Below are 21521 nucleotides of genomic sequence, written 5' to 3'. Positions count from 1 at the left end.
AGGTACAAAACCTCACCAATGGAAATAATTCCTTAAAGTGTGAGAATTAGTCAAATGGAAAAAGAAAAAGCTCACAATTAAAAAAAAATTCCTTAAACATCAAAATAAGGGGCAGAAAGTTGGTGCAGTAGATAGAGTACTGGCCCTGGAGTCAGGAGGACCAGAGTTCAAATCTAGCCTCAGACACTTAATAATTACCTAGCTGTGTGGCTTTGGGCAAGCCACTTAACCCCATTGCCTTGCAAAAAAAAAAAAATCAAAATGAACAGGTAGAAATTAATGATTATCACAAGATACCAAGAAACAATAAAACAAAGTAAAAAAAATGGAAAAGAAGAAAATGTGAAATATCTCTTTGGTAAAACAATTCACCAAGAAAAGAGATCAAGAAAAAGATAATTTAAGAATAATTAGACTACCTGAATACCAAAGAAAGAGTCTAGAAATCCTATTTCAAGGGATTATTAAGGAAAAATGCCCAATAGTTTAGGAATGAAAACTGAAACTACTCATCACTACCTAAGAGATCTCAAAATGAAAACTCTCAGGAATAATATTATAATCAAATTCCAGATCTCCCAGATCAAAATATTGCAAGAAAACACAAACAAACCATTCAAATATTGTGAAATAACAGTCAATGTCACAAGATTTAGGAGTTTTCATGTTAAATGAGCAAAAGCCTTGGAATATGATATTCCAGAAGCCAAAAGAGCTAGGATTGGAACCAAGAATAACCTATCCAGCACGAATGAGTATAATCCTTCAAGGGAAGAAATGGATATTTAATGAAATACAAAACTTTCAAACATTCCTGATGAAAAGATCAGAGCTAAAAGGAAAATTTTACTTTCAAATTAAAAAACTCAAGAAAAGTATAAAAAGGAAAATATGAATGAAAACTCAAAAGGGATTGAAATTAGAGTAAAATGTTTAATCACTTTTTAAACTATTTAGGACTATCCTGCTATGGTTTCACGCTCTTGAGATTCTACCCTTCCACCTGCTCCTCTGCCTCATTAGTTGTTGGTCCTTTTTTCTTTGACTTGCAATATTTTTGGATTCCTTAAAAAATCTTTTCACTATCTGTGTTTTCCCATCTACTACTGATAATCCTGATTTTGCTCAGATTTTCTGAGTTTTATTCCTCCTGAGATCTTTTCAGATTTTTTTTCCCTATATTACCCTATTGCTCACTCTCTGACTCCCTATCCTTTAATCGTGATTGCCCTTAGGGCTGAATCACACAGTCATGTGGGCAGCCCCACAAGAGAGGATAACTAACAATTATTTTAGGAATCAGTGTTTTCTGGTATGACTAGTGAAGACCATTACCTCATTACAGTTCTTGGTGACACGGACCAGAGATGTCAAATTTGTGGCCTACAAAACTTCGCAGTATAGTCCAAATCAGATTACAATTTAATTGGGAAATGATTAAAAAAATATAAAGATAATGATAATCTGTAACTGTTTGTGTTTGACATCACTGTTCCTAGACCATTGAGAAAGCTAAAATTGCTTTATCTCTTGGACATAATTCTTATTTTGGGGAAGAATGAAGATCATAAGAATCTGAGAAAAATGACTAGTTCTCTGTCTTGTCGACAAGAATAGTAGAGCCACCAGAAGCTCAGGAAATCCTGGAAATGAGGAAGGCTTCCTTAGTCTTCTCTTTGTTGATGAAATTCTCACTCTTTCCTCAGCCACTATGGATTCCCCAATATCCACCACACTCCCCCCTTTCCCCTTAGCAGTCAATCGCACTTATCCTTCAGAAACCCAGGTCAAATCCCATCTCCTCCATGAATCAGAAACAAAGGTTTATCCAGAAAGATGACTGTGCCTCCCTTTCTTTCTTGTTGCTTTTTTTGTTTGTTTTCAAGGCAATAGGGTTAAGTGACTTAACCAAGGTCACACAGCTAAGTAATTATTAAATGTCTGAGGCCCAATTTGAACCCAGATCCTCCTGACTCTCGGAGGGTCAGTGCTCAATCTACTAAATCCAGGCCCAGCACTCTTTATTTTCTGTCCTCCCTAGCTACCCAGAGAATCTTCTGCATAAATCTATTACACATAATAGTCATTCTTCCTCCCTTTTATATGTGACACAGTTCAGTGTTACTGAATAAATATCACTTGAGGCTAGGTGCTGAAGGGTGAAAATGAAATCGAAAACATGTCAGCATCAACAGATTTAGTTAGAGAAAGTTGTTGGGAGCAAAACTTAAGGAGTACTATAAAAATGTAAGTTTTGATAATAAAATCACAAGTGAAGGAGGATGTATTGTAACAATGATCTGGGAGGCAGAGGACTTCATTTTACCTGGCAGACTCAGTTTCTTTGTCTGCAAAATGGAGACTAAAAAGTATACTCACCTAGCTCAAGGTTACTGTGAGGGTTAAATGAATAATACATTGGAAAAAAAGCACTCAAAGGTCTCAATTATATGTCAGAAGCAGTATCAGTGATATGACTACAGTTCAGGTTAAGAGCAAGAAGAAAACTCAGTAGTTGCCTAATCCAACCCTCTCATTTTACCAAAGATCAAAAGAGAGGTTAGATGATTAGCCCAAGGTCAAATAGGTAGGAAAGTAAGTCTTTTAATTCCAGACCTCCATTCTTTTGATTGTATCACAGTACACTTCCCCTCACCTCCCCCCCAAAAAAAGTCCTTAAAGCTATTTTAGAAATGAGTTACAAAAGGGAAGTCTTTCTTAATTCTTTTTGTTCCAACTGGTACCAAGTCTAGATGTTTTCTGAGTTACACATCAGTTACTCAAAATGAAGGGAGAATTATCTGTTGCTTAATAAACTTTCTGATGAATCGTTTTGTCATTCTATGCTCATCTGCTTTTTTCCCTCTCTTACCTTTTTAAAATCTTTATTACAAGGAAAAGATATATTCATTAATGAAAATGATTAAAAATAAAATGTTTCATTAAAACAAGATTTTAAAGAATTTTTAGAAGAAACAGAATGGGAATACAATTAAAAAAGAAGAATCGTCACTATAAGCTATAAAGTGGGAGGAAGACCATTAAGATTAAAATTGCATTTTTCTCCATTGGTAGCTTGTTCACCTGAACCTTTCCTTTTTTGCAGCTTTTCTACACAGGCTCAGTACCTATCATCTTAACCCTAAGGCTCCAGGGAAGTAGTCTCTGGGTAAACATAGTTTACAGTCATCAGCTTTTCTATGACTATTTATTTACCTTCTTAGCAATCCCATTGTTTCCTGACCCCAAACGCCAGCCAGATAAGAAGGTTAGTTAGTTGGGAGCACCAGTCAAAGCAGAAGAGTCCACATTTCTGGAGCGAGCAGCCCCTGAGTGTTCCCAGACACAGCCTCTCCCAGCTCCCAGAGATTGCCCCATCTCAGAAACTCTGAAGAGAGCTAAATTATCTAGGCTAGGGTTGGAAGGTTACATCTTCCTGACCTCCAGGCTAATTAAATGTCACGAGGGAGCCTTGGCTTTTTTTAGACTGGAGAACAGCCCTTATACTTTCTCAACCTCTCACAAATGAATGACCTGGAGCAAACAGGGAACTGGGTGAGCCAAGCAGGCTTTTCTATCAAATGACCCAAACAACAACAAAAAACAGCTCCAACCCCTCATGGAATGTTTGTTCCATCCTGTGGGTGAAGGAGTTCTCGGTGAAAACAGGTAAGTAGCTACATGCTAATGAGAAGGAAAAGAAGGTGGCTGGCTCTAGATCCAAGCTTCTGGGGGGAAAAACACTCCCACCGGCTAAAGGTCAAGTAGGACATCCTCTACACACCGGAAGAGAGGAGGGGTCACTAGTGAAAGAAATTACCTAGGATTTTTGCATCTTGGCTCTGGTTTTGGGTCAGTTCTAGCCCTCTAGAATTGGGTGGTTTTTAACCTGGAGTCTGTATTTGTTGTTTGGGTTTTTTTATTTTTTTGACAACTGTATCCCAATATAATTGGCTTTCTTTGTGACATTAGATATTATATTTTATGCATTTACAAACATTTTGAGAAGGGGTACATAAAATGTCACCAGATTGCCAAAAGGGTCCATAACACCAAAAAAATGGTTTGGAACCCTTGCGCTAGAACAAGCCAGGCCTCTTACCATGAGCATCTTTGCTGCTCCCAGGTTACCACACCTGCCAGTCTGATTGCCACCCCCACCCTAAATTGTAGGAAAGTTCCCCAACTATCTTGGTTATCAGTTCCTGGTTTATCCTTTTACTCCAATGCTCTATCTCTGGATCATGCCTACCAAAAAAGATGGTACCAACATGCCTCAAGGTCCCATGATTTTTGACCTGCTGCCTTTATTCAGCTGTTTAGAGTCATGCCAAAGCAGTAGTGGTAGGTTCAGGCAGCCACAATAACAATCTTTACATGACCAAAATATCATATTTCAGAGGAGGCTTTCACCCTGGGGGAGAAGAATGGTAACAAATGGTTAATACCAATTCAACTCTCCTTAGTTCAATGAGTTTCTGGGTAAATTCTTCAGCCAATCTAGGTTCCCAGATTTTCTGGCCCTAACAAAATGTCTCATGTGTGCCTGTCATGACCCAATGCAAGGAATTCCACTCCAACTGGACAAGGCTGCTCACTGGCCCAAACCCTATCTGAGAACAGTGCCCCTTTGAGCTGGTTAAAGGATTTCATCTAAAAAGGTCCGGACTTTTGATGACCTCTTGCAATCAATCAACAACAATTTATCTTAATATTAATTACTGGGCACTGTGGTAATCACTGGGGAGACAAAAAAAAAAGGCAAGGGGGTAAGGGAAGTCTACCTCCAAGGAGAATATATTCTAAAGAGGAAGGGAAATGCAAGGTAACCAAAGACTGAAGAGATCAGTCAATCACTAACTTCACCAATACTTTAGGAGTCAGTCAAGGAATCTGCCATGGAAAAACAAAATAAAACAATCTGAGATCTTTTAATTCCTGGAAGACCCATGAGAAACCTCTAGTATTTCTGGCCCTAGCCCACCGGCCAAAACACTGGACCCTGAATCTTCTAACCTGCTTGATAACAGTTCCTCCACAACAGAGAAGTTTCTTCTGATGTCTGGTTGCCCCCTTTGTAGAGAACTGCCAATATAACTGTGTTTGTCGGTGGGTGGCAATAGCTAATACATTGGGCAGTGTTAGATCTGGGAACTGCAACTCAAGAATATGAGAATGGGCAGCTGAGTGGTGAAGCGGGTAACAGGTAACATGCTGGGCCCAGGGTCAGGAAGACTCAGTTTGCTGAGTTCAAATATGGCCCCAGACTTACTAGTTCTGTGACCCTGGTCCAATCACTTTACCTCTGTGAGCCTCAGTTTCCATCTCTGTAAAATGAGGTGGAGAAGAAAATAGCAAACTACAAATGGATCAAAACAGAGCCAGACACAAATAATAATAATAAAAAAAAGATGGAACAGCAACAGAATGGAGAAATTTGTAGTACAATAAATAAAAAACTGACCTCTAAGTCAGGAAAACCGGGGTTCAAGTCTTTTCAAAGCAAATTGGGTTCTGTACTCACTTAACCTTCAGCACTCTAAGTTACAGAAAAGGTACCAGCCTCATCTCATTGGCAGAATTTTCTGCTCCTCTCTATACTAACAGAATAACACAACAAAACTTAGTCCTTGTCTGCATCTCTACAGATAAAGAGGAGTGTCCCCAAGGACCAAGGAAAGCGAAGGGTTTTGATTCAAGACATGCAAAGATCAGTTAAAGGAATTCAGCATATTTGTGGATATGGAAAGAAGATTCCGGTGAGGCCATGATTAGTTATCTTCAAATATCTGAACAATTATCATTTGGACCTGAGAGAATGTTGGACCTGAGAATAGGACTAGAAGCTACAGTAGTAGGCGTAGAGGTGGGAGAGAATTCTAAGAATGGGGGACAACCAGAGAAAATGCCAGAACTGAGAGACAGTGTCTTGAGTTTGTGAATAAAAAGGCAACATTTCCAAATGCACGAAGCTATGGTAGCACCATGAGACCCAGTAGCCCTCTGGGGGGATGGAATGGGAAAATATTATGGACTTTGCATATTGCCCATTCCTGCCTGTGTTCAACATTGTCCACCTAAATGACCTCTGGGTTTATGAATTACTGCTACATTCATAAATTTTCTCAATAAAACCCTCACTGAACCTACTAAAGAATCAAAAGATTTTCATGGGCTAAGACCACTTTTTTGAACTTTAATATAGTTCCTGGCTCTTCCCTATCACACACACACACACAGACATCATGATACAGAATGACCCCTACAAGGTTGTGGCCAACCTCAGGCTGGTTAATTGTGTCCATGGATCTCTATGATCCTTTATCTATTTTTTTCTAACAGTTTAACCACTTAAAAGAAATATTCTATTTTTTTTTTTGCAAGGCAATGGGGTTAAGTGGCTTGCCCAAGGCCACACAGCTAGGTAATTATTAAGTGTCTGAGGCCCGATTTGAACTCAGGTACTCCTGACTCCAGGGCCAGTGCTCCACTGTGCCACCTAGCCACCCAGAAATAGTCTATCTTATGGGATGGGGAAGGGGGGAGGGGAGGGAAAGAGAGAGCAGAAAAGGGAGAAAGAACTTTAAGGTCAAAACTACATTTTTAAAAATTAATATTCTATTTGTTTTCCAATTATATACAATAGTAGTTTCTACCCATCATTTTCTGTAAGGTTTTGAATTTTACAATCTTTCCTCCACCCTCCCTTACCTCCCCCCATCCTCCCACAGAAGGCAGTCTGATAATCTTTATATTGTTTTCATGCTATACACTGATCAAAATTGAATGTGTTGGGAGAGAAATCATATCCTTTGGGAGAAGACAAAATACTAGAGATAGTAATATTATGTAGTACATAAGACACTGTTTTATTAAAAAAAAATGAAGGTAAATCGACTTTGGTCTTTGTTTGAACTCCACATTTCTTTCTCTGGGTACAGATGGTATTCTTCAACGTAGGTGCTCTAAAATTGTCCCTGATTATTTGATTATTGCATTGATGGAATGAGCAAGTTCAATAAGATTGATCATCACTCCCATGTTGCCGCTAAACTACATTTTAGAAGAGGAAATGAAACTTCAAAGCCCATGCAAACGTATCATCTTATGGATCTATCATACAACCTGGAACACTTTCAGACTGTCCAACCACTTCAATGAGCAAACAGATCAGGATAGGCATTATTTAGCTTCTTCACTTTTTTTCAGACAACAAAGAAATCAATCAACATTTATAAAGCACCCAGTTATCTGCCAGACACTGAGAATAATACAAAGCCCCCAAAAAAGTATCTGCCCTTGAGAATTTTATACTCTACTGTCCATGAAGTTTTCTTGGCAGATACTGGAGTGGTCAGCCATTTCCTTCTCCAGTGGATTAAGGCAAATCGAGTTAAGTGACTTGCCCAGGGTCACAGAGACAGCAAGTGTCTGAGGTTGGATTTGAACTCAGGTCTTCCGGAATCCAGATCTTGGATCTGTTGAGACACCAACTATCTCCTAAAGAGATGATTCAGCTAATTGCCTCAATGGCCAGGCTCTGAGCCAAGAAGACCTTCACACCAAAAGTGAGGAGTAGTCCCAAATACCCTGTTCCCAATATACCACAGGAAGGATTTACTGAGAAGTCTTCTAACATTCTATCCAAGGTTCCATTAGGTCTCACAGGCTGTGTCTGAATGTTTCTGGTAGTTTTATGTTAGGTATAACATTGGATAATATGTAAAACCAATCAAGGTAAAAGCAACTAACTTGTTAACCTTGGTTAACAAGATTTTTTTGACTGCTACTAACACCCCATATCTCCCTGTGTAAGAATGAAGCAGTGAAAAGTGAATGCTATATACAAGTACAAAAAAACAAGTAAAAGTAGACTTCCTAGCCCAACCATCTTCCTCTCCCTCAATTCTCAGCAGAGGAATAGGTGGGAGTGGGACATGTGTGACATACTGAATATATTTTCAGATTTTTTCAATGTATCGGTTTCGTTGATTGATTTTTTTGATTTTTCTCTTCTTACTCTTTTAAAAATATCATTTGCCATAGAGGATGGCTCTCGGAGAAAGGGAAACTCAGAAACAATGTAAAAACAAAATATAAGACTTTATTTAAAAAAAAATCAACAAGCGTTTATTAAAAGTAAACTATCACGTGCCAAGATGTATGGAAGGCTCCAGTAATACAAAGACAAAAAATGGAAAATAACATACAGAGGTATAAGCATATAGGATAATTTGGGGGGGGGGGAGCAGTAGATAGAAGAGAGGAAAAGTCTTATGTAGAAGGTGGTACTTGAGATGGACCATGAAATATAGCCAAGATTCTATTCCAAATAGAGAAATTTATTATATTTGATCATAAAGGTAACAAGGAGTTTACTGAGGAGGAAAGTGACCTAATCAGATCCATCTTTTAGGAAAACCATTCTGAGAGCTGAGAAGAGGATGGACTGAACTGGGGACAGAGCAAATGGGGGAATAGGGCAATAGAGCAGGGGTATCTGGTGTATATGAGAGGAGAGAAGGGGTGGGTATGGGAGGCAATATGAAAGTAGGGATGACAAGAACTGGCAATTCACTGGATATGTGGGCCTGGGGAGAATAGCGCTAGGGATGCAAACCTGGATGGCTGGGAGGATGCAGAAAACAGAAACGCAGCCCTTTAAAAGAGAGGCAGAGACCACAAAGTGAACTGCCTAGTTACCATCTGACCAGGCCTCTGGATTTTTGGACACCTGATCCCCCACATGGGGTAAGTCAGATACCGTGTTTTGAGATGTTAAAGAATGGATAGAAATTGTGCATAAGTACAGGATTGTGAAGTGAATTCCAAACTGAAGAAAAGTAAGTGGATCATGGGGGACAGTGAGGACAGCCAGGCCAAAGGACAGGATAAGAAAGAGAAGGGTGGAGTTGAATATAGAAGCATAGTTTACCCAAAAAAGCCTGCTTCTATAGAAAAAAGGACAATTTTTAAAAAATTACTAAAAAACTGTAACAAAACAAAAAACACCTAGGCTAACTAATAATAGTTTATATTTACAGAAGACTAAGGTTTATAAAACTCTTTCCTCACAGCAACACAATGGGATGGGTAGAGCAAATATTATTATCGCTACTTAAGATAAGGAAAATGAATAGGACCACATAGCTAACACCCTCTTTCTACTTCTACCAAGCTATGCTGTCTTTTTTTTACTTATTTTTCATTTTTTTCAATTACATATAAGGATAGTTTTCAACATTCATTTTTGTAAGATTTTTGAGTTTCACAATTTTCTCCCTCTGATACAGGTTATACGTGTATAGTCATGTTTCCATGACCACATTTCCATTAGTCGTATTGTGAAAGAAGAAACAGAACTAAAGGGGAAAAAAACATGAGAAGAAAAAAACATAAAACAAGTTTAAAAAAGTGAAAATAGTATACTTCGGAGTGCTTTCTCCGTAGTGGATGTATTTTCCAGAACAAGTTTAGAATTAGCTGCCCTCTACTCTAGGTCATTTAACATTTTCTAAATGTAAGTTGTTACACTCAAGTTGACCATCTTTACTCTTTACCTTTGCTACACCTCTAAGAGGCAGCAAAGTGGATAGAGCACTGGGCTCAGACTCAAGAAGATCCGAGTTCAAATTCTACCTACACAAGAACTAGCTGTCTAGTCTATCACAAACTGGTCAAATCAATTAACCTCTGGGGTTGCTAGGTGGCACAGTGGATAGAGCATTGGCCCTAGAGTCAGATGGACCTGAGTTCAAATCCAGCTGTGTGACCTTCAGCAAGTCGCTTAACCCCACTGCCTTGAAAAACTAAAAAGAAAAGGAGAGAGATCAATTAAACTTCTTCTAAAAGTCTTTTTTTTTTTGTTTTTTTTTGCAAGGCAAATTGGATTAAGTGGCTTGCCCAAGGCCACACAGCTAGGTAATTATTTAAGTGTCTGAGACCGGATTTGAACCCAGGTACTCCTGACTCCAGGGCCAGTGGTTTATCCACTGCCCCACCTAGATGCCCTAAAAGTCTTCTAAAATAAGCAGTTGATCATTTTGAATTTTACAAGATATGGCCACAAGAACTTTCTATCATTATGGGACAATTTTATCTGATTAAAAAAGACAGAAGATAAGAATATGGTTACTAATCATAAGCTAAGATGGGGTTGTTCACAGTCTGACCCAACAAGATAAGATGACAGAGAAGATGAAAGGAGGTGTTATTAGAACTTCATTGGCTGAATTTGAAGCCAGAAGTAATGCATACTTAGATTGCTTTCTGTTGGGGGTGGGGGAGGGAAGGAAATGTGAAATTCAAAGCTATCTTTGCATGTAGCTAGAAAAATAAATAAAAGTTAAAAATTTTTAAAAAAAGAAAAAGTAATGGATACTATAATTGCTATTTAGGAGTTAAGTTCATCTGAGCAGAAAAATAGTTTGAAAGCAGAGAACCAAATCACTGGGTAGATCAACTTCGTTTGGCTAAAGTGGAGTGAGATATAAGTAAGGACTAGCATGGACCAACTCAGCTTAGTAGGATAAGTGTTGGTTCAACATAGACAGTATGTTCACCAAGAAATATTTAAAAAAAAAAAAAGAAACTTTTTTTAAATCCTTCTAGAGACAGGAAAAAAGACACTGACTGAGGTTTACAATTCCAGAGTTGCAGAATTCCTCCAAGCATACAAGTTTTCTTCATTTCTGTGCCACTCTCCTCAACAGCTACTGGCTGCAATGATGGAAAAGTGCAACCCAGGATTATTCCTACATTTGTTTGAATATAACTACCTGTGATGTTATTTTTTTCTTTTCTATTTTCCTAGGTAAATTGCTAGGTTTCAGATCTAAAATATCATGATTATGAATGTCTGCTTTTTTGTAAGTGAAAACACACTGACAGGGGCTAAAATGGTAAATAGAGAAATTATAATTCCTTCCACAACCAAATTATTCTCTAATACTCTGAGAAAATAGGAATGTTAACTGTGTAATGGTAGGACTTTTCTGTGAACTTAAAATAACCAGCATGAGGGGATTAACCAAGCTAAGTTAGAACTACATCTACTTGAGGGAAAGTGAGACACTCCTGGACAACACAGTCACCCATTACACTGGCAAAATGCTTTTGATGGCCCTAAAAATTTCCTTATTATTTATACTTCAGCTGATATTAACAACCAGAGTTTTAATGAAATTACCTATTTTTTCATTGAGGCAAGGAAAACAAACCTCTCTTGTTAAAAGAAAAACTTGAAGTCTACATTGGTTCACCCAAATCAATTTGTTTTGTTAATCAACATATCACAATTACAGTGAAAGAATGGCAAATCACGATGCAAAAGAAAATATTTAATAATAAAGAACAAATTGATGTCTCACCTGACCCCAGTATTAGTTTTCCAGCAATTATGTTATGATTCTTTGGGCTGGAGGTACAACTTATGGATCCCAGGATAATGGTACTTTTTGAGGCCTTCCTAGTTCAGCCCTTTCATTTTATTGATGAGAAAACAGGGCATAGAGAGACTGACCAGAAAACAGCCACAACTTCAAACTTTTGCCCTCCAACTACTGGTGCTATTTTATACAAGAGTAGAATTGAATGGGTTCCTTAGAGGAAGTATAGGACAGCTACGTGGCAGTGTGGATAGAGCCCCAGATCTGGAGTCAAAAGACTTGCATTCCAATTGACTTCAGACACTTAGTAAGCTGTGTGATTCTGGACAAGTCACTTTATCCTATATGCCTCAGTCTCCTCAACTGTAAAATGAGCTAGAGAAGAAAATGGCAAAGGAATTTGATTTTTAAAAAAATCCCAAATGGGATCATGAAATGACTCAACATCAACAGAAGAGGATAAGTAGTGGAGAATCCCAAAAAGAGGCTTCTCCTGATGCTAGGAAGGAAGCCTAAGTGAATATTTTTATACTTGAAACAAGTTTTAGTTGTTCCTGTGCAAATTTATCCAAAACGACAACAAAATTGACCAAGTGCCTCATGTGCCAAGCAAAGAAAACACCAGGGGGATACAAAGAAAGACAAAAAAATTAATTCTTACCCTAGAAGAATGCATGGTCTACTTTGGGGAACATGAGAACTATGTACAAATAAGCTATTAGACAGGAGAAATAAGAAATAATTATTAGAGGAAGGTCCTAGAAATAAGAGGGATTGGGAAAACAATGGAACTTGAAGGAAGCCAGGGAATCCAGGAGATGTTGATGAGGAAGGAACTATTCCAGGTATGAGGGTTGGCTAAGAAAAAATGTCAGAAGTGAAGAGATGGTACATGTCAGTTAATGTTTCTGAATAGAAACTTGTGGATGACTTGGATCCTCTGCTTTTTTTTTTAATACCTACCATTTCAATATCTAATAACTCCTCCACCAAAAATGAATTGAGGCAGTAAGAAAAGGGGACACTCATTTAAGTCAATCTGCCTATTTTTACAAGCTTTGTTAAAGTTACAATTGATTAATAGTGAAATATTTTAAATTGTATTATTGATTTGATTTCTGTTATCCATGTTTTGCCAGTTTTCTAACCTAGTGGTATCTAACTCATAAAAACCAGTCACTAAACCCAATAGAAAGATCCCTGTAGGCCAACATAATGACTTAAAAAAACAAATATTAACATCATCTTATGTTTTACTGAATTTTTATTTATTTATTTTTAAACACTTCTAACTCATTTACTTTGGAGTGAAGAGTTGAACATCACTATTCTAGACTTCTATCAGCTAAATGGGAATTATATTCTCTTCCAATAGGATCATACATATAAAAACCTTCTGAAAAAAGTAAAGTAGGAAAGGACTCTACATAAAGGTAGTTTATTATTATTATTATTATTATTTAATACTATATAAATGTGTCTTCTTTAAGATACTAGCATTATCCCCAAATGAAGCATGAAGCAAATCCCATCCTGATTAAGCTCTAAGTGGGATTCAAGAGGACCAGTCTGTCTCTATGTATTCAGACCACACCCTTCTCTCTGCCAACCAGCCGGGGTCAAAGAGCAAAAATGGGGCATAAACTTTACTGCTCCACCGCATTCTGAGTTGTCGGGGTCAGTTCAACAGGTGCTAAATTGGGTTGTTTTTTTTTTAACCCTTGAACCTTAAACTAAAACCACAAAAGTAAAACGGGGGAATCTCAAGTCCTGCACCTAACTAGTAAAGACTAGTCAGACCCCTGGCATACACAAAATGGAAATTCTAGACAGAGCTTCTAAGGTTAGAAATTCTAGTTTGTCTATCTCCCAGAATTGACTTTTTTTTCAGGAGCAAACAAACAAACAAATAAAAAAAACCTCTCCTACTCACTAATCTAATGATCTTTCTCAAGTTCATTCTCAGGAGGTCAGTTTGTTTCCTGATTCCATCCTTAACTCTAACATACACTTACTTTCTACTTCTCATACAGTTATTTTATTTGTTTCATTCTTTGTATTTTTAACTAGCCTAAAACAGTGCTTAATATATTGTAGGCACTTACTATTTGCTGGTTACTGATTCCAATAATTATTAGTATCAATATTGATCATAGTTAATAGTTATATGACTACCTACAGATTTTTATTATATACGTTCTAGACTGTATGAGGTCCATGAGGGCAAGGACCAGATCCAGTGTGTATCAACCTAGCAAAATAGCCACTTAATGCATGTTTTTTGAACTGGCTGAACCAAAATAAAATTAATTTGATTCCAGGCTATTGCCCCATCTGGAATGCCTTCTCTGATCCTCTATAAAACTCAACCATGTCCTTCTCCCTCAAGACCAATTCCCAATTAACCTCACAGACAAAGAATTCCAAAATGTCAGCTGGTTTATTCTATTTAACTTCAATTCCTAGTTTAACAAACTTAAAACTAGAAGGAACCTTAGAGGTCATCTGGTCCAAACCTCCCTCTCATTTTACAGATGAGAAAACCAAATATTAAAAGTGATTTGTCCAAAGTGACAAAAATAATAAGCAGCAAAACCAAGATGTGAACTAAGGTACTGTGATTGAAAATTCCTCTTCACTGACTCTCCCATACACATATTTTGAGGCACCTGAATTAAATTTACATTTCAACTTAGAAAACTAACATGTGAAAATCACTGTTTTTAAAGTGATTTTATCATTTATTTTTATAATTTTATTATATAAATAATTTCATTATTATTTATTTAAAAAATTATTATTTAAAATTAAATGAAAATAATCAAGCTCTGCCCTCAAGGATTTACAGTCTTGGGGGGGGCGCCAAAGGGCAAATATACAAAGAAGAGTCAATATTTAATGTCCTATCTTTCTTTTCTCTTGTTGGGCTATAAAATTCTAGCATAGATACTCAAATCATTTTTTAATCTAAAGAACTTTAAATACAATTTACACTCAATAAATATTGCCCTGAAGGGATTGCTAAATTCTGGCTGTCTCACATTATCTCGAAGGGGGATAGCAAATGGACAGACAAGAGATTATCCACACTTTATACAAGTCATTACATACCAGTAATAGAGTTGAACTTCTGAAATGAGAAGAAAAACTTTTCAAGGAGGACACTCTATTTCCAATGTCCTGAGAGTTCAATTTAGGCACATTAGATTTTAATCTATTTTAGTTGAAGCAAAGTGGAGTCTTTATTGATCAGAAGCTGACTCTAGTTACTACTCTATAGACTGCCTCTTTTTGCTCCAAGAGAGTAGCTGTAATTGAAGTAAAATATAATTAGCATGTCCCATGGGTGACAGCATGGGAGACTGGATCCTGGTGTAATAATAGAGTACAGACCCAAAACATATTGGCTCTGGACCACTTGTTAGTCACCTAACTTACACCTTGCTGAACCCTGGCCAGTTCTCTAAGACAATAAATTAGGACAGTTGCTGACTTGCCAAAAGAGGGAGTTTTCTCACTGGAAAAGTCCCATGCCAATGAAATCCTAATTTCCAACTTAAAAAAAAAATCATGTCTCATCTCCTAAACACACACCCAAATTTTCCTTCATCATCATCCTATTCACAACTAACACTTACATAGTTCTGCCAAGCACCTTACATAATATCCAGTGTGATACTCATGACAACCCTTTATACACTCCCATTTCACTGATGAGAAAAGTAAGGTCGAGAACAGTAAAGTGACTTGTCTTGCCAATCACCCAGACAGCTGATATTTTAGGCAGTATTCAAACCTGGGCTCTTCGGGTCCACTATCCACTTTTATCAAGTTTCCTCTGTTCACTCTGATGATGTAATGACAACTATAGAAAAAACTTACTTTCATTACATCCATTGAAAGACAAGAAAATTATGACCGAAGCCTACCAAATGGAGAAGAGCAAAGATGGGGGGGTGTCTTCAGATGATATCAGTACTGAGCAGAGAGCTTTCACTATATTACCCAGATTCTATGATCTACAGAATGAGCTGGAGAAGGAAATGACAAACCACTGCAATGGCTTTGCCAAGAAAATCCCAAATGGGGTCAGGAAGAATTGGACCGAACTGAATAACAAACCACCACCACCGCCAGGTTAGAAGACAAGGACAATGTTATGCCTTTTTTTCTAAATGAGGAGCCCAAGGGATAAGGAGCTAAATCAGGGTATCCTGGGTCAGAGTGGGAGGCTGGGGCAGAATCTCCAACAGAACTCAGATCTCCCTTCTTCTGTTTTTGTCCTTTCAACAGGAACAGAGTGCCATTTAGAACTAGGCTCATTTCCCAGGAAAGTTGTATAAAATATCAGTGGGAACAGTGCCATTGAGAACTACATCTTAGTAGTCAAAGAAGATAGAGGAACATGGAATAATTAACAGTAACTTGGATTTGTCCGGTTCTTCATCCTTATCCAAATGTCCCCACAATATAACTGTGAGACAGAGAACAAGTCTTATGATCCCCGTTTTATAGATGAGGAAAACAAGACTCGGATCATATAGCTGCTGAGTTGCAGAACTTGCAATAAAAACCAAAACCTCCTAATTTCAAATGCAGTGCTCTTTCTTCCACACTGAGGGATGGGAGAGGAAGAGGAGGGGGAATAAACCAAGTTCTTTACAAAGGGTTCATTTGCTCCTCCTAACAACTCTGTGGGGCAGGTGATATTATTATCATCCCCAATTTACAGTTCAGGAAACTTAGGTAGACAGAAATGAAGTAACTTGTCTAGGATCAGTATCTAAGGCTAGATTTCAATTGGTTTTTCTGACTCTCTACCCACTACACAATTCTCCAAACATGTTCTTTCCAATAGACATTAGGAGCTGGAAAAAAGAGCAAGATTCTAAGAAATGATGACTGAGAAATTTAAAAATGTGAAGATCTGTATTAAACAGCCCAAAGTGGGGGGGGGGGAAGGGAGGAATCATCAGGTGAACAATCTATACAAGAACTAAAAATAACACTGTATCATTGTATTAGATATCAAATTTCTTGCTTTCTCAATGAGTGGGGCAGAAGGTAGAGAGGGGAGGGGAGGGGAGGGAATTTGGAACTGAAAATAAAAAGAAAAAAGAAAACAGCCGTGAAAGGCAGTCTAAATTCAGGGAGTAATCTTGGCCCTAGAGTACCAATGATGAAACCCAATTCCCCATCTTAGTCAAAAGGTAATACAGAATGTAATGAATGCAATAGACCTGGCTGCTATGTTAACAGTTTTGTTAAACTATAAGGGTTTTTTCCCATTAGTATTAGGCAAGTTCAATGGACCAGAAGAAGCATATTGGAAAAGGACTGCAGCATAAAACAAGGACATTAATACAATTTTCAAACAAAAGGAACACAGATCTTCCATAAGAAGCCCCTGAATCACCTAAACTTTTTTCTTTACTAGTCTAATGATTTTTCACTGCGGTGGGCAGCTCCTCCACCAAAGCAGGCCAGTAGACTTCAGGACCTTAGTAGAAGGAAGTCTTTAAAGAGCTGCAGTGGCCAAAACAAGAATCACCCGTGGATGAGTGCCTGCCCTTGGCCAGACTGGTCGTCTGAGGATAGACCCTATCGAGTCCACCACCAGGGCCAGAATAAAGCCCTTCTGGCTTGGCAGAACCAGTTAGCCCTCAGACTCCAGAGATAATTCCACATCACCAGCACCAAACACTTCCTTACCTGTGTGAGTCCGGACGTGTCTTTTCAGATCAAAAGTATCATTGAAGCCTTTGCCACAGAAGGTGCACAGGTGTCGTTTCACCTGGTTGTGGCACTTGAGGTGCCTGTTGAGCATTCGCTGGAGACGGAAGCCTTTGCCACACAGCTCACAACTATATAACGTAGCTTCATTACAGGTCCCTGTGGTGAACTGGGAGGCAGAAAAGAAACCAAGTGAGCAGAAAAGCAAAAACTGATTAGAAAAGAGGGAAGTGGGGGAGGGAGGGAGGGATTCAACAAATATCCAGTAAGCTCCTACTGTATGCACTGTGGTAGGAGCTGGAGATAGACATTAAAAAAAAAAGAAAAAAGAATAAGTCTCTTCCCTCAAGGAACTTACACTCTATTGTCTTTTCAAGTTCTCCCAAAAAACTTGATAAAAAACTTGATAACATGGAGGAAGTGTAGGCAGGGGCTTACTTCGAAGCATGTTCTGCCTAAAATAAGCCTTTAGCTTTGACTGCATGTGGTTTCCACTATCTAAAAATACAAGGCAAATGCTTCATGTTGCATCAGAATCCAAATGGGAATGAGGAAGGCGTAAATTATTTGTATTCTGTTTTTCCTCATCTTAAAAGTGAGTCTGAAAACCAGAACAGGGGCAGGGGAAAATCATGGGATTCCAGGTCTGGCATTGGGAGGAACTTGTGAGGTGAATTACAAATGAAGAAACTAAGGTCTGGAGGGGTCAAGTGACTTGACCAAATTCAACCATAGGAAAGTATTATACTCCTGTCCTTACAGAATCACAGGGGTTAAGGGGTTAAAATTGAGGCTCTCCTATGTGATTTAAAACAAAACCAAGGGTGGCTAGGTGGCACAGTGGATGAAGCACCGGCCTTGGAGTCAGGAGTACCTGGGTTCAAATCCGGTCTCAGACACTTAATAATTACCTAGCTGTGTAACCTTGGGCAAGCTACTTAACCCCATTTGCCTTGCAAAAACCTAAAAAACAAAAAACAAAAAAAAAAAAACACCAGACCCTAAGGATCCAAAAAGCAACCCATTTAATGATAACCACTGTTTCCATGGTTTTTTTAATTTACTGGATGAGACTGTATGATTCAATCTCTGTGATCATGGAAGGCCAGAACTGGAAGAAATCTTAGTCAGATAATGAAAAAGACCCAAAGAAATAAAAAAACTTGCTCAAGCTAGTAAGAGTTAGAGCCCAGAATGACTGCAGATAAATTGTTCTTCCACTATACCAGAAAAGATGACTGTCAGAAAAATTATTTTCATACAAATAACTGTGACTGTCTCAGCAACAGGAGGACTGTGTCTTATGCTGGTATTACCATGTCCCCAATCTGAAATGCCTCCTCCTCTCCTTTATATAAATTGTGCCCATCCTTCAAGAGGCAACTCAAACTCTTCTCCCTACATCCACCTCCATGAAGCCTTTCCCAACAACCCACCCCACACACTATATCATAAAATCTCAGATTTGGAAGGAATATCAATGGAGCTCAATCCATATTGGAAAAAAAACAACCCTACAGCAACACACTTGAGAGGAAGGAAGACATTTGGCTTCTTGAAGATTTCCAATGAGAAGGAACCTACTATCTCCTGAGGCAATGGATTGTACTTTTGGATAGGTCTAAGGGTGGCTGGGTAGCTCAGTGGATAGGTGGCCGGGTCTGGCGTCAGGAAGGTTCTAATTCAGCCTCAGACTTACTTGACCATTTTGTACAGGATAGTTTTTCAAAACAGATCTTGGCCTCCTCTTAGCTGGAAACCCTTCCAATCTGTACCACCCAAATTAGCACCTGATTATCTGGTGTGTCATACTGCCGTCAGCCTAAGGGCTTCACAACTGTCTCATTTTTGCAACTAGATTGTAAGCTTATAAATACCTTGAAGACAGAACTGTATGTTATATTTCTCTGTATCCACAATGGTGCTTAATCCAGTCCTGGCAAAGAACAGATGTTCAGTAAATACCAGTTCTCTAATCAGTACCTTAAATTCAACACCTTTCCCCTCAAACTCTATGTCCAAGACTAAAACGGAGACCTCAACAACATCTGATTCTTCTCCTGCTTCCACATCATTTACTGATCTTCAAAGATCGCCAATCTTAACACCACAGACAGCCTACCATGTATCCCCACTGCTGCCAATCTAATCCAGAGATCTCAGGATGATTTTAATACAATCTGTAATGCATCTTATTGGAAATATACTATTTCCAATTTAATCCTCCATAAAAATGCATCCCTCCAGAAACTTTACATCAAAAACCGTTCATGGTTCCCCACTGTTTAATGAATAAGGCCAACCTCCAATGGGGGAAAATCCATTTTGGCCAAGCAGTGTGTGGAGTACAAGAAAGTACACTGTAAGGTAAACCTGGAACCATCGGACTTTTTCCTCTCCACTGTTACTCAATGCTGAAGGGATATCATTCCATCTTTTTAATGCTATAAACCTCATTTAAGATTAAGTTCAAATCTAACCTAACAATTAGGGTTAAGGGACTTGTCCAGGGTCACAAGTGCCTAATATCAATATAGCTGCCCTTCTCATAGTATTTTGTATTTCCCTTTTGCACTTATCTTTTTCCCATATGTATTACATTTACTTTGCTTTTCTTTCCTAGTGCTTTTAGTGTGATGAGCTATATACATAAAAGATATTTAGTAAATGCATTCTTATTGCAATGGTTGGCACATGATGAGCATTTAATAAACATTGTTAGTTTTTTGATTGACCAGCCAAATGAATGGCTATCAAGTTACTTGTGAAAGGTCTCCACCTAGGACCCTACTATACCCAAATCCTACACTTTCCCTATCCTGGCCAAGTTCTTTTTCACAAAGAGAAAAGAGGATCCATTCCCTCTCAATGGCTAACTATAATCTGAGAGAATTGCCTGAGGTTCAGAAAAGTTAAAAAACTTCCTAGAGTCATGTGATGTCAGAGGCATGATCAGAACCCAGCTCTTGCATATTCCTGGAACTCTATCCATTTTGCTATATTGTTAAAGAATCCATATCTTAGGAAAATACACAATCACTTTTGGCTTCTTCACCATCCTTGTAAGTTCCTAGATCAAAGCACCCTGTCCCTCATTTGTATTCTCTCCTCTTATTAGAACATAAGCTTCTTGAGGGAAAGTTGGGGTTTTTTTTTTAAGCTTTAGCTTAAGTAACCTCCAGGCTCAGAACAAAAGTGCTTGGCAAATGACAAGCCTCAATAAATTTGCTTTCATTCAATCATTCATTCATTCTGTAGCCTATGGGGAGTCTACAAGAATGGAATAGGAAATAGAGTAGACAAGCAATCTAATAAAACTGATCTGCACTGAGTAAAAAAAAGTAGAGGAAATACCCCAGCATGTCACAATAATGCAAATGAAAACACTAGGAGGCAACAGAATTCAGGTCAAACACAATGGACACTATTTGCTCCAAGTGACTGAAATTCAAACACGTACCCTTCCAGTCAATCTTTAACAAATGATAAAATACAGAACTGCTAGTTCCAATTGTTGTACTGAAAAGTTTTTATTTATTTTTTAATGGAAAAGGTATTATGGGAGAAATGGGGTCTGTGGAATTTAATTCTCAGTTAACTACAGTGTGCCCCAAGAGGTGAGAGGTTGCTTGTATGTGTCCAGGACTAGCCACAGCACCAAGCAAAGAGTTAGGGCCAGTTGATTGATGTCTTGAAATAAATTATTGATTTCTAGAACAGTAATATGAGATGTAAAGGAATGTGCCAAAAAAACAAAATCAAAATAAAATCTGTATAGGCAGTTGCTGTAGCCAGCACAAGGCTGTGCAAACAGCCTCACTGCAATGGACAAGAAAACCAGAGAAAAATCTCCACTAAGTTGAGTCTTCTCTGAAACTTCCTCAGAAGACACCAGACAGGCAGAGACACAGCCAGATAATGAGTTAGTTGGGGGGGTCAATGACTTGCAAACTCATTAGGAATCCACAACGCAAGATGGTAGCCACAAAGGACAACTGGGATTTATAAACTACATTTAGAGAAGCAGTGTCCAGGGCAAGGAAAGTGCGAGTTTCGTACTCTGGCCCGGTCGGAGTCTGGAATGTGGTATTTAGTTCTGAACTGAATTTTCGGTAGGACATTTGAGAAGCTGGAGAATGCCCAGGAAATGACCTCACTGGAAGTCTTCAAAGGAAGGCCACATAGACTTGGTCAGGTAGTTTGCAGGGAGGGTCCTTAATGTGTGTGCGTATGCATGCGTATGAGTCTGTGTACGTTTATGCATGTGTGTGTGTATGTGTGTGTGTATGAGAGAGAGAGAGAGGTATGTGAGAGAGTACATGTACTGCCTGGAAGATCTCTTGAGTCCTTACTACCCTTAGATTTTGTGATTTATGGACAGATTAAAACTGTATAGGATAA

At 38.4% G+C, this 21521-nt stretch overlaps 1 protein-coding gene across 1 annotated transcript in view; it reads right to left on the bottom strand.

The window, feature by feature from the left end:
• OVOL2 (ovo like zinc finger 2) overlaps positions 1–21521 on the bottom strand; it is a 41707-nt gene that overhangs the window by 10223 nt on the left and 9963 nt on the right. Inside the window, exon 3 of the mRNA XM_074209378.1 lies at positions 17100–17289. Within this exon, the coding sequence (XP_074065479.1) occupies positions 17100–17289 (190 nt within the window). The remainder of the gene's footprint in view (positions 1–17099; positions 17290–21521) is intronic.

Source organism: Macrotis lagotis, chromosome 1 (genome assembly GCF_037893015.1).
Source record: "Macrotis lagotis isolate mMagLag1 chromosome 1, bilby.v1.9.chrom.fasta, whole genome shotgun sequence".
NCBI lineage: Eukaryota > Metazoa > Chordata > Mammalia > Peramelemorphia > Peramelidae > Macrotis > Macrotis lagotis.
This window is presented reverse-complemented; position numbering and strand designations above follow the sequence as displayed.